This window comes from Umbelopsis ramanniana, assembly GCF_025399195.1.
Source record: "Umbelopsis ramanniana AG unplaced genomic scaffold K450scaffold_11, whole genome shotgun sequence".
Classification (NCBI taxonomy): domain Eukaryota; kingdom Fungi; phylum Mucoromycota; class Umbelopsidomycetes; order Umbelopsidales; family Umbelopsidaceae; genus Umbelopsis; species Umbelopsis ramanniana.
Genome location: NW_026252097.1, coordinates 103,325 through 118,744, shown reverse-complemented (window position 1 = coordinate 118,744; position 15,420 = coordinate 103,325). Strand labels below are relative to the sequence as shown.

Below are 15,420 nucleotides of genomic sequence, written 5' to 3'. Positions count from 1 at the left end.
ATGGTAAAAAAAATTCTCTGTGAAAGCTCACCCAAAAAAAAAAAAAAAGTGGAAGGTGTCCTCGCCTGTGATTCATTTCCTTCAGTCTGTAGGGTTGCTGAAATGGGCCCTCTGTTAGGTTTTATACTGCTCTTTGTATTCGGCGTAGCTGTAGTATTCTTCATTACCAGAGCCGGATCGTCTATTCCAACATTGGTTAACTGTTGGTACTGCAACCACAATGTGTTTTTGCCTGTGAATGGACTTGAGAACGTTGAGCGATGGAAATGTCCAGTGTGTGACAGCTTGAATGTCAGGAACAAGGTAAGCGAAGAGCTATCATATTATCTCGCTTAGCGTAGAGCATTAATGGTTCTGTTTGTGCTCTGCAGGCAGGAGAGCTGATCGACTCTATACCAGAAATGAAGGATCCCACACTCAATCAGCAAAGTAAGATCATCCATCCATCGCCATCACCTGTGCTATTATCCGTATTAATTTTTTGCTTCGTCCAGGCCGAGTGTCACGACGACCGTCTGCCAAAACCTCAACCGACGTCCTATGTTCAAACTGCGACCTGGCACAACAGCGCATTCTTGCCTATGTAACATCCTATGACCCTGAAGACAATGTAAGATAGTAAGAAATGGACAATCAGTATCCGTGATAACTTCTCACACAGTGAACCATTGTTAGGACAAGGATTATCTTCAGCATGCAAATGTATTCAAAAGAAAATTGGAGGAGAGGTACCCACTTTGTTCGACATGCCAGCAGAAAGTGGACAACATCATTGGCGAAAGAGATAAAGTCGCAAAGTCACTCATGATCGATCGTTGTCGGCAGCAGCTACATTCAAAGCCAGTGATGGCTATTCCTAGTAGACAACAAGCCAAACGCAATTTCTATATCCAGGGCATCTTGTTTTGCGCTCTTCACATTACCACCATCCTCCTTTCAATGAGAGCCACTATATGGCCAAAGGATACCGTCGAACTCTTACAGGATACGGAATATGTGTTCATGCCATCCAGCGTTACTTCGATTTTGCCCATTGGATGGTCGTATACTGTTCCACCTTCGATCATTGCCCTGCTTGTCTCTGTGGCTTCCGCGTGGTGGATCTTCTGGCATCCATACCAAATGGAAGTGTATGGGTACACAGGAAAATTCATTCCTCGTCAAAAGACGTATATGGTGAGTGTTATGAGAACGTCCAACTTCTAAATCGTATTTATGACTAACTGAGGTACGCTACGATAGGGTATACAAATTGCTCTCTTCGCATTCCGCTTGGCGACTGTTTTGGCCTTGTTATATGGTACGACAACTGATTTTACACGGCTGAGCATAATCTTGTTTATACTCAGCGTATCAGTAAGTCTGCTTGGTGTATTTCTCGAAAGTGTCTAGAAATGCGAGCTAACAATTTTCCTTTTTTCTTTCAGCTCTTACCTTATTCCCTTAGCATCCTTGAGGTGCTCAAACATCCCAGCCTGTTTGAAAAAATCCAAATCATCCAGGAAGAAAGACGACGCGAAATCGCCAAACAATCTTCTCGGCCTTATGATTTTGACTGGGATGAAGACCTTGCCTCTCAACCGACAGCATCGGTGGCTGAACCGAAACCCGCCTTAAGAAACCCCCTTCCCAGCCATTATACCCAAAGAGATCAGCAACCTGAGTGGGATTTCTCCCCACAACGATTTTTCCCGCGAGAGGTAAGCCTATGGTATTTTTTTACATCGCCTTTGCATCAACGCTAATTCCCTTTGATCTTTTAGAATCCAACCGGGCTTGAACCTCTGTTGGGTGATATGAATTTGGCAGAACCCAACTTCTTTCAACGAACAGCAAGGAGCATGCAAGGAACATTCATGAACGCCTTTGAATAGGACATTTGAAAGAAAAGTTATACAATTAATTTAATCCAGCAATGTAAACCACTCCACCTCAATAGACACGTCGCATACCCTCTCGCATAATTTAGTCCGCATCCAACCCCATAAATTAAACACTGCCGCCTAACTGTACATTATCATTTTTTTTTCTTTGCGTGAAAACATGAGGAGGGAAGAAACAAGATAGATGGGTGGCATTATACAAAAGGAGAGTTCTATTCAGTTGCAGCTTTGCCTTCAAACACAATGATGCACGTTGCGCCTTGCACAAAGCTAGGGTTTTTCATGGCTTTTGAGAACGGCTTGAGTTGAGAAACAATCTTCTCGATCACAGCTTCTTGCGCATCCCTGGGCATTCTCTGCTGGCCTTTCTTCGCCACCACTTCGATTTTAACCTTGTTGCCCTTGGCAAGGAATTGTTCTGCCTTGCTGAGCTTATGTCCCATGTCGTGCGGGGACACGTTCCAACCAAACGTCACTTCCTTGAGCACAGCTTCGGGCCGCGCGGTATTCTGTCTTTTGGCAGCCTTGGTTTTCTCAAATACCGCCTTTTTAGGTGTAATTCGACACACTGGGTGAGGTTCAGCTTGGGGATCGACTTCAACTAGAAAGAACGATTGGCGATCTAAGTTGCCTAAAATCTGCTTCAAGCGAACATCGCGATGGACAGCGCCATTCTCATCGACAAGGGTGATAAATCTCGCGGTGATCTCTTCGTCGCGTCGTTGGCGACCGAGCTTTTTGGCTGGAGGAGCCGTGGGCTGGGCATTACTGGCGGGTGAAATGCTGGAGCTAGGTAATGGAGGAGCTGCCGCCGGAGTAGGACGCTTGTATGTACGAAGCTGAACGACAGCAAGTCGTCTGTATGATACAGATAACGTGGTTGCGCGACTTTGCAGGAACAATCGACTCAGCATGTTGGAAACTATGCCGTAGTGGAAACTATGCTGTAGTGGAAAAAAAAAAATGGGTGTCGAGCTGAACTGGAGTTGGAGTGACTCTCCAATTTTTCGAGAAACTCCACATTCCCTTCACCCTCGCATCATCAACACCACAAACGCACATGCTCTTGCTGTCACTGCTGTTGTGTCTGGCTTGCCATATACACTTCACAAATGGTACCGTTGGGCTTTTCTTCATCTTACCTTCGACATCGCTGCTCACCTCCACTTGATCATCTTGTAGCTCAAGACATTGCAACCAGTTTATACCCATATATTTACACAGATCTCGGTACCTGGCCATGCGTACGATTACTGAATGCCACGGGATCTGTAGGCTGTCAATGTAAGAATTATTATCGAATACGCAAATTCGCTTTTTTGGGGGTGGACAAAAAGTTGACAGTTGTCTTGACAATGAAATTTTGGCTCCATTGAATAGCCACCTCGGGTACAAATGGTATTCTGTATCAGCTGAATACCCAAGATGATATTGAGAACTTCAACCAGAACATACCAACGTCTTGGGAGCAATGGGTCGTCGTTATACCCTATGGCCTATTAACACCGTGAGTTTGTGTTCATACTCCGTATGTCTCGCACAGTGTCAGGATTTAACCTACCGCCAATTAGGTCGAACATACAAACTCTCGAATCGTCCAAACGACTGAGTGGTGTCATAGCCATTATCAATTCTACTGCTACGCCTGGAAGCCCTTCTCGCCCTTCATCTTACTCACCCGAATCCAAATGCCCCAACTGCGAATTTGGCTTATACGCTAATGATGCCGATCAATATACCTGGAATCCAAACGTAAGAAGGCGATATGCTGAAGCTTGTCGATTCAGCAGTCATTGAACAACCATTTTGTTGAACAGGGAAATTCTATGATCTACGAGCCAATCAATATCCCCATCTTTGCTCTCGATCCTATTGATGTACTGTCCGCCACTGCTTACCGGCAAATAATGGAGGTGAGTGTATCTTTCGCCTGGCAAGAACGTAAAGATCAGCATACTAATGAAGTTCTGTCCATATATTGCAGAATTTAAATTATAATATTGAACAAAACTACAGGAACTATCCACTGCGCGCCGTTGATTTTAGTCTGTTCATGTGGGCGGCTGTTGATTCGGCAACGTGTCTACGAAGAGGTAAACGTCAAAAAGTCATTATACCCTGGATTGAATCAATATTCTTGCGGTACTAACTGCGTTTGATGTATTGGTAAAAGGTTGGTGTTTCCCCGTTGGTGGTAGCTCAGTGTACTCAACTCCATCTCCAAATCTTACTGGTAACGATGGAAAACCCATCATTATCGTAAGCGCAACCATGGATAGTCGATCTGTGTTCCATGACCTGACTCTGGGTGTTGAAAATGATATTTCTGGAATGGTTGCTATGTTTGCTGTTGCTGATGCTCTCAGCAAGGTAGGTCACTTTTTATACTGCATAAATGAATGCATGGCGGATAATTGACCTCTAGCATCCTCCCTCCAACTTAGTCCCCCACATCTGTTGCTTCATTTCCTAAACACATCGTCTATACACTTTTTAATGGAGAAGCATGGGGATACTCTGGGTCCCAGCGATTTGTAAACGACATTAGCACGCCTTTCCAGTGCCAAAATATAACTGGAACCAACACTTGTCCCATCAAGGGAGCTGCATGCACGCAGCCCTGTGTCCGAGATACAGATTTCACCAATATTAATTTTGACAATATCGAATCCGTTGTGGAGTTCAGTTCCGTCGCCCAATCGAACGCCTCTGGCAAAGGATTTTGGGCGCATACAGATGACTCGACGACCAGTGGCTCGCTACTGCAATTGTTCGTCGGCCAGGGGAATGGTACATATAGTATTCAAGACGCTGCATCCGATGGTGTGCATCGGAAGCTACCTCCAAGCAGTGCTCAAAGCTTTTTGAAGAAGAAACGATCCATTGCTTCAATCGTCCTATCCGACTTTCACACATCCCTTGATGGATATTATCATAGTGACTACGACGATACGCTTGATCTAGCAACGGCGTCCAGTGCAATATGTAGTCTGGCTAGTTCTGCAGCTAGATCAATTTGGCTCTCTGCTCAGGGGCTCAACAATGGCACCGTACCCTCACAAGTCACTGCAGATTGCAACCTCGTTGCATCTCTCCTCGATTGCATGACTCAAAATTACTCGTGTTCCCTTATACAACAATATTATGGTGGTAAGTCTATGATGTTCCTGTTACTACATGAATTGTGTTAAAAAAAAAAAAACTGACCATTGTGCGGTAGTAAATAATGCGGCGAGAATTAGCCACTACTCTTCGGTGTTCTCATTTGGAGGCGTTTCACTTTTATCCCTGTTTGCATTTAATTTCTTGGGTGACAAAAATGGTGTCAGGCGTATGAATGGCACCTCACCCGCCAGTTGTCAATCCATAACTGAATGTCAGGCCCATGAGTACTGTATTCGGGGGACTTGCGTTTCGACCTTGACCCGATACCACGACGCTTACGGTGCCGGAATCGGGTATAACTACGGGACCGGGCTGTTTGATGTGATTGACGAGTCGGCACCCACCTGGACCGAGAGCACGTACGTGATGCTATATACTCTTTCTACCCAAACAATTGAGACACATTGCTAACATCTCCTTGCTATAGTTGGAACCCTCCGTCCATGCGAGTTTATACAGTCACTTCTACTCGCCACCAGGTTGTTGAACTAGTCATTGGGATCCTTTGGCTGGTTAGTAGCATTATCATTGTATTGTATCTTAAACGATATTTAAAAAAAACATTGAAGATAGCATGATGTACCATCATGTTAATGTAATAAAAATTATAGTTCTTTTACAAGCTTAGCAAAACAAAGATAGCTTAGCATACATGACGATGCAAAATTTAGAGTAAGCTTACCGGCACTGAAACATTTATTATGGAGCACCTCCTTAGGAGGAATCAAAATAAACAGTGTCACAAAACCCGAATACAGTCTGCTGATAGTTAGTTCAAGGTAAAGGTGCTCATGAGCTCACACGCCTGTGTATGGGTATAAAGCATCCAAGCGAGGTGGCCAGAAGTGGGGGGTTTTGACATTGTTTCCTTCTTTCATTTTTCTCCACATCCGCTGGCGGGATCATTTCTCTTTTTTTTTTTTTCCACCAAGCTGCCACACCATTCGAATACAACTGTAATTTATTTAAGAGTCTTTTAGCGACAATTTACTGATATCGGAATAAGTAAAATGAAGAAACCATGGATGGATTTCAGACACAACTCTAGCCGATTGAGCTTGCACTCTGACTACATAGCAGGATCCCTTTTAGAAACGCAAAGAGACTTTTCCATTAAACCTAAACTGTCTCTTCAGTCCATGAAAAGTATCTTTCAACTTCCCCGTAAACTATCGGTGCGTTCACTGCGTTCAGAATCATCAAAAGATGTCATCGTCTCCAACTCACCGGTCAATGCAACGTCGCTTCGTCGCCACGCCTCATTGTCGGATACCGCCACGTTCGACAGCGGCTACTTCGAAAGCAGTATGGCACGAACAACATCCATTTACGACAGTGAGAAGACGGTGGTCTATCGGAATACAATGTCAGCTGGTGTAGATGCATCGCTTATGACTTCGTTGAATAGGATCGAGAATGACATGGCCACGGTGCCGCTATCGACCACCATTGATCTCAGTCCCTACAGAATAACGCCAAGGACATCACGAGTCCGAAATAACTTATCGACGGTGGAATGGGGGCTAGACCCACTACCAAGTGTAGACAATATCTTGCAAACCATGCCTTACGTCCAACGATACAAACAAAAATGGCCACGCCCATCACCTGCAAATCATGAGCCACTTTCAGCGCCTCTGATCCATAAGCCTATAGATTTAGCCGCTCAAGTACGTGCAGCCCTTGGGTCGGCTGTCAGTGAAGCTGACATAGAGTGGGAAGAAGCCCAGGAAAAGAATTACAATAGCATGTCAGCGTCTTCATCGTATGCCGCTACAATAATTGCAGTGTCATGATGGTGTGTAGCAAGTAATAAATGACATATTTTAGTAGATTAAGAGGGTTGTGATATTTATAGGATGCAGCATTGGTGAGAGGTAATTAAATGGTATACAAGTGTGGTGGAAGGGATTAATGGAAAGGTGGTTTGGACAGTGGTTTTTTATCATTCAGCATCTTTGCTGCTACTAGGGTCATCTTCAGGCTTTTCAGTAGGAGCGTCTGCTTCCACTGGAGCAGTTACAGCCTCTACGCCGGGTTCAGGCTCCTTTTGATCATCTTGCGTTACGGCCGATGGATCCCCATCGGGTGCTGCTTCTGTGTCTTGACCCGTTCCTTCCACAGTCGCCGTCTCTTCAGTTACTTCAGATACAGGGGTGACTGGCGTTGGATCGGTCGACTCCTCTTCGACTATGTCTCCTGTAACTTCGGCTTCCTCCACTTGCTCAGACTCTGGCTTGTCTTGAGCCTCAGCTTGCTCTTCAACATGGTCGTCTCCATCCTTTTCTTTTTTCTTCTCATATAACTGTCGTAACATATTTTGATTCTTTTTCTGCCGTTGACGCTCAATTTCCTGAGCACCACCGGTCATGCGAAGTTTTTTGGATTCAACAAAAGACGTGAGTTCATGTTCAAACTCATCAATACGATTGGCTAGCTCCCGTTCTCTCATCTTCTCAGCTTGATTGAGCGCTCGAAGGCGTCGTTCTGGATCCACTTGAATGGTCGTCACTTGTTTTAATACACTGTTCATACCATCATGACCAGCTTCGGATACAGGGATTCGAAATTCACGACGTGTAGGTTTGCCTTTTTCTTGAATCTCCCGAATTTTCTGCAGCTGTCCGAATACCTCTAAAATAGCAGTATGGTCTTCTTCAAGATCCAGTAACAGCGCTTCCTGGTCCTTGAGAAATTGTTGTTCCTTGACGATATTTTGCAATTCCTCCTCCCACGTCTTCTTCCACATAGGTTTGACGGTCTTGATCTTGTCAGACAGAGTGGCAATATCGGTCTGAAGCTGCTTGGCTTCATCGTCACAATGCTGCATCTGAGTAGAGGAAGGTCGGCATTTACGCGAAGTTACATCCAGCTTTAATTCATCAATGGTATCCTGCAGATCTTCAAGTCGTTTCGTAATGTCTTCGGCCGTTTTGTCAAGCTCTTCTTTGCCTGCATCTACATACTTGCGTGCGCTGGTGACGGTGATAGGCTGTGTTTTCAGGACCTTTGATTTCTCTCGCAGTCCTTGTATGAGACCTTGCATTTCCGAGCGGAAGCCATCGTGCAACTGACGAACAACCCCCATATCTCGTCGTATCGTTTCCACTTGCTTCAACTTTTCCTTCACCTCAGATAGAACGGATGCCGCTGCAATGTTGCTCTTCAGTGCGTCGCTCACGTCTTGTGATCCTTCACCTCCTGCTGAGTTCACCACTTCTTCTGTAGCTTTCTCTTCTGCAGAGTCCTCTTCTACAACTTTTTCTTCTGTCTCCGATGTGACGTGGATAGCGGGAGCAGGGGCGGGTACTTCGTTTGTAGTCATTGCAGCATTCATCGCTTTCCCATGGACTTCCTTCAAATACGACAGTAGTTCTTGCTTGACATCCGACATCTCTTTTGCCACAGTGCTGAATCCTGTGCTCATCTGTTCTGATATTTGCTGATTGACATTTGGGGATTCTGCAAAGAATGCAAAGTAGGTTAGGAGGGGATAGAACGAACATGTTTGATGGAAATGATGACACACCTTCTGGCTCCAAGGTAAGGACGGAGTCAGCCTTCACATCCGATGGAGTTTCCAGTTCATATGAAATCTGAGCAGTGGGGCTGAAGATGTAGATGGCGGGAAAATGGTCGTTTCGAGCAATATGTGGAAACTTCTCAATGAAGAGCATCCGTAATTTCGATAACTCTACCACGCCATCATACTCGACTTTCTTCACTTGTCTTCCATGCTTCAAGTACAAATCAATGGTTCCCGTATCTTTGTAAAAAAAAAAAAATATCACACACATTAGATTCGCAACTTTTTCTTTTTTTCCTTTTTCAATTTTCCAGTCATGTCTTCTTACCGATAACAGTGTTGTTATTTTCCACTGAACCTTTGCGCAATTCCGGCTTAGCATGTACATCAACCTGCTCATGATCCTGAGTGAATTCTGGTAGGTCAAGAGGTGCAAAATCTAACTCCTTTTCTGGGACCATGGGTACAGGCGGAATCAGCTCCTTTGCATCTGATGTGAGTCGAGGTCGACCGTTGGCTCGCGTGGAAGCATTCGATGTTGATCGGTAAAGCGCTGAAGCTCGTCGCACAGAAGATCTACGAGCCAAGTTTTCCTGTTTTTTCAGAGCGGCCAGCGCATCTGCGGTTTTTGGGTCATTCATGTCGAAGTCGCCAGAATATTCTCTTTGCGGTAGTGAGCTTCGTCCTTGGCTGGTAGACGGAGAAGGTTGTATGAAACTCGCTTGCCGCCTTGACAACCGATCTCCGGACGTACTTGACGACGGTGAAGGAGAATCCGATCGACTAGAGTTCGTGGGTGACATGGATCTTGAGTCGATGGATGATCGAGGGGTGATGTTTCCGTAGGGCTGCTCCGATGAAGTTTTTCGGTTCATATCTGGACGTTCTGACGATCTTGGCGGAGGCTGGGACGACCTTGTGGAATTTCGACTGCTGTTGTTAACCAGCCGACTGGACCGCTGCGAAGTCGAGGGATATGCCTCTGATCTATCTCGAAACTGTGCTTGCTTCCTCTTCAAACCTTGCAACAGCCGGATAATGACATCCCGGATAGTCGGTAAGTGGTGTTCTAAGGCAGTGGTTGACGGCTCCTCGTCCAAAGCAATGATAAGACAATGCCTCAAGTCATCTGGGACATACATAAGATCCCTGTAACACACATATATTAGTGCCGAGCAAACAACCAACCGGTTTCATGAATGCACTGCTTACGCCATGGAAATATCGGCTGATTCAAATGCCCGCTTGGCTTGGGCGAACTGTGAAGTAAGAGAATGAAAAATATCGTATACTTGTTGTTCGCTGATCCTGCTAGTTGACCATTGCGTGAGTCCCTCCAGCAATTGCTTGGTGGCCAGCAAGAGCTTGGTGACGGATTGCTCGATCTCATTCATCTAGTTTAGTTGAAAGTTAGTCACTTTGGCGTGTAAGAATCCGTTCGACTACCCGTAACATACCGTAGAACTTGTAGCGCTTGCTCTTCGATTGAGCGATGACGGTGTCGACATTATACGAAGTTGATAGAATCAGAGTGTTATCGCCTGCAGTTAGCTTATGGAACCTGAGGTGTTTTAAAGGCGAGTCACAAACAGGTGTGCTTATGCAAAAATTGACAATTTTTTATTTTATTCATACTGGAACTCTTACTACTGAAGCATATACATGGTGGAAACCAACGTCATTAAGACATATGCTACTGTTAACTGTACAGGGGCTGCGTTGCTTACAACAGCCTCTACAAGGTTCATTCGTGCTGGTTGGCCAGCCTCACTGCTTTTGACCTTGGGTAAAATGGAAGGATACACTGCTGGAGCCGAGTGATTCGCTTGAAGCAAGTGACCTGCCGTAGGATGAAGGCTGGTGGATGCACTCATGCTAGGTAGCAGCTTGCTGGTCGTGTTCTTGGTATCTGTGACCTCAGCTACATGATGACAGCGTTAATTCATGGAAGGCTGGTTTTGAATAAAATATTTACAACATACCAAGCGCACGGCCTATTGTGACATTGACTTGGCTGGAAAGGGTCAAGTAACAGCGACTCCAAGGGGCTAATTTTAGGAATTTAGTATAGCATTTTCATCCTACTCCTTCGTGAAAATTGCATACCTTTGCCATCGTTATTTTTAGAGCATCGGTAGCCAGCACTGTTTATAGAATACAGTTAGAAATGATGTTATGCCGAAGGTCAATTAGTCCATAGCAAACTCACGGGCCAGCAACTTGTAACACATATTGGCCATCGGAGATATTTTGTGGTATAGTCCAATTAAACGATACCATTCTTGTATCATTCCAGTCGTCATGCGTAGCCGATGAAAAATTGCCTACAGCTACTGAGCCATTAGCATACAGCAATGAGGCCGCTGCTGAACCCAAGAGAGCCATGTCCTGGTATTGCACTGAACACAACCAATAGGTAAGACACAGGACATCATGCGCTGTCAGTTGTCACCGCGGCCAATTTTGTTTACCTCTATATCGCACCTCGAATTTGTCAGATGCGTTAAACTTTGCATTTTCAGAAGGGGACTCGATGGTGATGTGATCTGTTGAATGGTATTAGGAATGAAAAGTGTTTAGCGGTCACAATGGAGTTGCAATTTCACCTGCGGTAACACCTAAGGCGAAAGTCAGTGCGATGGTGGAGAGGATCAAGGATGCACGCATGATGTGGGTTGAAAGAAGAGAAGAGATGAAAATTGTACAGAATAGAAAACACCCGTCGCTTTGTATGAAATGCAATCAAGGTTTTTATACGAGTTTCAGCTATTAATGTTGCATTCTGCCTCACCAAGAATCATTATATTTAAAGCATATTATGGCAATGACAGCCAGCCAATTCCATTCAACGTCAGTGCGAAGAAGGGGCAAGTATGAAATTCCGCATGACGACAATGACACCCCTTGAAAATGGACAATTTATCCCACAGGATCCATGACAATGAGAATGAGCAGCGTTTCTACTGCCGACGGACAGTATGACTGAAGGCGAGTTCGAAGAAGTATGTGGGTATTCTCTCACTCAAAGTCAGAGCTTCACCAAAAAGGTAATTTTTGGCCCAAACAGGTATATTCGTTCAAAAGCGGAGGGAAAGGCTCGGATCCCAAAAAATTTGGCTGGCTGATAAAGGACACGATTCGTACTCTATCTCTCTCACATTCTCTTATCCATGGCTATCCTAGGTTTCTCGATTTTGGGCATTATTGGCTCGGCTTTTGCCTACTTCATTGCTACTGCTCTCTCCGGTATCATATGGAAAGACTCCAAAGCAGACGGAACGCCTAAAGACGCATGGCCACCCAGTCCAAATGGTCTCCCTTACATATGGAACGGTCTTAAATTTCTTGGAGGATCTCCATACGAGAAGTTCACTGAGTGGAGTACGGAGCTTGGCGTCTTATTCTCGGTCCAGCTCGGGTTCAAGCAGATCATCGTGGCCAACGATGCCGATCTGGTGAAGGAATTGTTTGTAGATCAGCAACAATATAATTCTGGCAAGATTACCGGCGATCTCGTAGAAGGCGCTATGACGGATTCAGGTGAGTAGCGGCTGTTTCTGTCCCGCGGTTGACATCGTGGTAATGTCATGATGATGTCTAATGCATATTTCAGGGCACACTGTTTTCACGGCTCCATTCGCGGAATATTGGCGATCTATCCGAAAGGCAATCCATGGAACTGTAGGCAAGGCTCACGTTGGGCAATTCAATGAACTTTTTGATAGTCAAAGCCGCAAGCTGGTCTCCTTACTGGCGGCCAAAGTGGATGAGAGCTCCGCAAACCAAATCAACCCCCGCAGTGTGGTGGAGTACATTGCATTGACAACAGCGTTGTCTATCACTGCCGGTAAAACGTATAACGCCGAAGATTTGGACTTGGTGAGAATCGTTGAAGACTTGGAAGAAATGGAGAGACTCCAATCCGCCAAATATACCCGGCTCGCTGCCTTCTTTCCCTGGCTCAAGGCTGCTCTCGGCTTCAAAAATCTCATCCTTGGGGATAAGGATCTTAACAATCTCCGTAGCAAGATGCTCAACCCTTTTTATGATATGATGGTGGAAACAGAAGAAAAAATCCAGGAAAAGCAGCCTCAGGTGTCCAGTATCTGTGCTAAACTTTTGGCCATCGAGTCTGTCCCTGGTGCAGTTGTGGATGGCAAAATGTCAGGCCCAGTCCCATTCAAGAAGGAACAAGCCTTGGTCAATATTACACACATCACGCACCATGCTTACACCTATATTAGCTCTGCCTTGAACACACTCATCCAGCGTCTAGCTACCGAGGAACAGGTTCAAGAACAAGCATACAATGAAATTGTGGACATGCTTGCCGGCAAGCCTGTACTTGACTTCAAGACCAAGGATTTGGTGGGCAAGATGCCCTATCTCGGTGCTGTTATCAAAGAGTCTTTGCGAATGAACCCTCCACAGACATTATTTGCTCATGCCGCTCGTGCTGATGAATCGTTTGCCTATAAGGACCAAGTCTATCGTATTGACAATCGAAATGAAATAGTGGCCAACTTGGATGCTATCCACTTCGATAGCAAGCGCTATACCACCAAGGATGGGCATGGTCCAAAGGAGTTTTACCCAGCACGATTTTTGCCTCCTCATGCACCTAAAGGTTTCTCCACGCTCTCATCCTATGACCTCTACACTCTGAACTCTGGCGAGGATAAGGCACGTGACTTGTCCCGAGACCATTTGGCCTTTGGAGCCGGTCGTCGTATATGCTTAGGGGCAGAGGTCACGGAACGCACCTTGTTATCTACCATGGTTCAATTATTACACCACTACAAGCTTTCTGGAGGAGATGTTCATAGTAAGAAGCATCACTTAACCAGCGTTTATGGCTGGACTGGCCGCACTGAGTTGATTGGCGGTGACATAAAATTCACACCAAGACAGTGAAACCCCAAATTGACAGATAAGAAAAGAGATCGCTGAGGTAATAATACTAATAAATAAAATGAGGATTATATTAATACAACGGTGAAGACGACGCTCAGACCAGGTGGCTGGTGCATGGAGAAGTGTGATATGCGAAAAATGGATAGAAATGTGACCAATGGAAATTTGGATTGCGTCGCCTGATCGATCCTAATCCTGTCAGTTGTTCCCCACATCCCATATCCAGAAACAACAGCAGTTCCCACGAGCCAAACAGAACGGAAGCGCGCAATGGTCCAGTTTGCTTCCCATTCATCAGGCAAACACGGAAGAGCAGACCATCCTTGCTAGCTAGCGCTTTTCTAGAACGTAAACATTACTTTGTGCATGACACCGTCGTACCTGTCATCAGCTGCCGGGATAAAATGAAGCAGTGCTGGCTGTATAAAGCGCTTTTTGTGATTGTTTCAAGGCTTCCGTTGAAGCGCAAAAGGTCACCTTACCTGCTTTTTTTTTTTTTTTAATAGACGCATATTTCGCTTTTCGTTATCGCTTATTCTCTTTTTTCTTACTTTCATGTTGTGCTAATGTCTACCATACAATCCTCACAATCTGCTTTGATAAGCTCGTTTCGAGTAGAGCCTGCTGCTGGCAAAGACGCTCGACCCACGCAAGAAAACATGCCGCCGTATATGGCTAACTACAACTTTCATCAGCAACCTTATCCTCATTATTCCGCAGCTGATATCAAAGGAGAAGCTGGCGACCCTTCCCAAGAGCACGTTCCCTTCTTCCATGCTTACCCACCGCAGCACCCTCTCTATGAAAACCAGCAAGCCTCAACCCCTTCACCTGACACCGAGAAACAAAAAGATTATTACCGTCGTCATAGTTGGGCCTCTTCTAAGAAGGACGATGATGGCTTGTACTCGCCATCCTCAAATGAGAGTAGTAATGAGATGTATGACACGGAAAACCAACGAGCACAGTACGTATCATGATATGCCAATTACGTTCAGTGATATCTTCATTACACATCAGTGGTACACTATTTCGAATAGCGAATTGCCCGATTTATCCGTTAACTCCGTTGCTTTTTTATGCAGAATGCAAGTCCTATTCGACAAAAAGCGACGTCGTCGCGAATCTCATAATGCAGTGGAAAGAAGGAGAAGGGATAATATCAACGATCGTATACAAGAGCTGATGACCCTACTTCCAGAGGCAAGTTTAGACCCTGTCAACAAGCCCCACAAGGGATTTATTTTAAGGAAAAGCGTGGACTACATTCGCAACCTGCAACAAGATTTGTCTCGATACCAACAACGGGTCCAAGAACTGGAAGCCACACTTGAGCATTATAAAATGAAACAGCAATTGTCATCCAATGAACCTAGTTTGGCTTATGGTCTTATGAGTCCTCCAACCCAAGCCATTGATACGGCAATGAGACCTCCCTACCAACCCGTCTACATGCAGCAGCAGTCACCACGGCATAATCCAATGATGCGCTCTTATGAAACCTCCACCACCCAGCCAACAGTGTTGAAATGGGACCATTGATGGTTCCACTTTCATATGGAAAGGTAGCGGATATGGGGGGCTTTACATGCCAAAATAATCCTGCTGCTGCTGATAATTTATAGGAAGTATTAGAGACCTACATCTTCCCACTCCAAGTTTCAATGCCTCCATTTGCTTTCTTGACCATGTCGGCCACGGTTCTGACAGGGTTCTTTCTATTACATACCATTTTCCAATACCTGGACCTTAGCTTTTCCTTTCTCTCTACTCTATTTTTACGTTTTTTATTGGGTTTAGAGCAATTTGTATAGCCACCATTCTTATCAAACAGTACATAATTGACGTGATAAACGTATTTTGTTCACACCTGCTGTGACTCAGTATGTCTGTCTGGAAAAATTTCCGCTGGGGTCACATTCGATAAACAAA

The 15,420-nt window shown here is 45.1% G+C and overlaps 7 protein-coding genes across 7 annotated transcripts; 5 read left to right on the top strand and 2 right to left on the bottom strand.

Annotated features, from left to right (window-relative positions):
• Positions 1-57: 57 nt before the first annotated feature.
• On the top strand, positions 58-2,031 carry K450DRAFT_228903 (uncharacterized protein). The gene is made up of 6 exons (XM_051587007.1): positions 58-303; positions 372-429; positions 495-610; positions 676-1,176; positions 1,243-1,356; positions 1,428-2,031. Exons 1-6 carry the CDS (start codon positions 103-105, stop codon positions 1,743-1,745), a joined length of 1,308 nt encoding a protein of 435 aa, XP_051447084.1. The 5' UTR covers positions 58-102; the 3' UTR covers positions 1,746-2,031.
• Positions 1,986-3,030, bottom strand: K450DRAFT_228899 (uncharacterized protein). The gene has a single exon (XM_051587006.1). The coding sequence runs from the start codon at positions 2,795-2,797 to the stop codon at positions 2,096-2,098; it is 702 nt and encodes a 233-aa protein (XP_051447083.1). The 5' UTR covers positions 2,798-3,030; the 3' UTR covers positions 1,986-2,095.
• K450DRAFT_228897 (uncharacterized protein) lies at positions 2,876-5,684 on the top strand. The gene is made up of 10 exons (XM_051587005.1): positions 2,876-2,998; positions 3,066-3,167; positions 3,264-3,390; positions 3,455-3,635; positions 3,701-3,796; positions 3,868-3,976; positions 4,057-4,253; positions 4,328-5,033; positions 5,104-5,407; positions 5,476-5,684. The coding sequence occupies exons 1-10, from the start codon at positions 2,944-2,946 to the stop codon at positions 5,624-5,626; spliced, it is 2,028 nt and encodes a 675-aa protein (XP_051447082.1). The 5' UTR covers positions 2,876-2,943; the 3' UTR covers positions 5,627-5,684.
• Positions 5,685-5,953: 269 nt separating this feature from the next.
• Positions 5,954-6,918, top strand: K450DRAFT_228893 (uncharacterized protein). The gene has a single exon (XM_051587004.1). The coding sequence runs from the start codon at positions 6,059-6,061 to the stop codon at positions 6,842-6,844; it is 786 nt and encodes a 261-aa protein (XP_051447081.1). The 5' UTR covers positions 5,954-6,058; the 3' UTR covers positions 6,845-6,918.
• On the bottom strand, positions 6,888-10,154 carry K450DRAFT_206561 (uncharacterized protein). The gene is made up of 5 exons (XM_051584747.1): positions 10,032-10,154; positions 9,787-9,968; positions 8,903-9,723; positions 8,578-8,814; positions 6,888-8,510 (listed from the first exon to the last, which is right to left on the bottom strand). Exons 1-5 carry the CDS (start codon positions 10,080-10,082, stop codon positions 6,994-6,996), a joined length of 2,808 nt encoding a protein of 935 aa, XP_051447080.1. The 5' UTR covers positions 10,083-10,154; the 3' UTR covers positions 6,888-6,993.
• A 1,284-nt stretch (positions 10,155-11,438) lies between these two features.
• K450DRAFT_228885 (uncharacterized protein) lies at positions 11,439-13,535 on the top strand. Its single transcript, XM_051587003.1, has 2 exons — positions 11,439-12,114; positions 12,188-13,535. Exons 1-2 carry the CDS (start codon positions 11,745-11,747, stop codon positions 13,486-13,488), a joined length of 1,671 nt encoding a protein of 556 aa, XP_051447079.1. The 5' UTR covers positions 11,439-11,744; the 3' UTR covers positions 13,489-13,535.
• Positions 13,536-14,057: 522 nt separating this feature from the next.
• On the top strand, positions 14,058-15,420 carry K450DRAFT_228879 (uncharacterized protein). Its single transcript, XM_051587002.1, has one exon. The coding sequence runs from the start codon at positions 14,263-14,265 to the stop codon at positions 15,028-15,030; it is 768 nt and encodes a 255-aa protein (XP_051447078.1). The 5' UTR covers positions 14,058-14,262; the 3' UTR covers positions 15,031-15,420.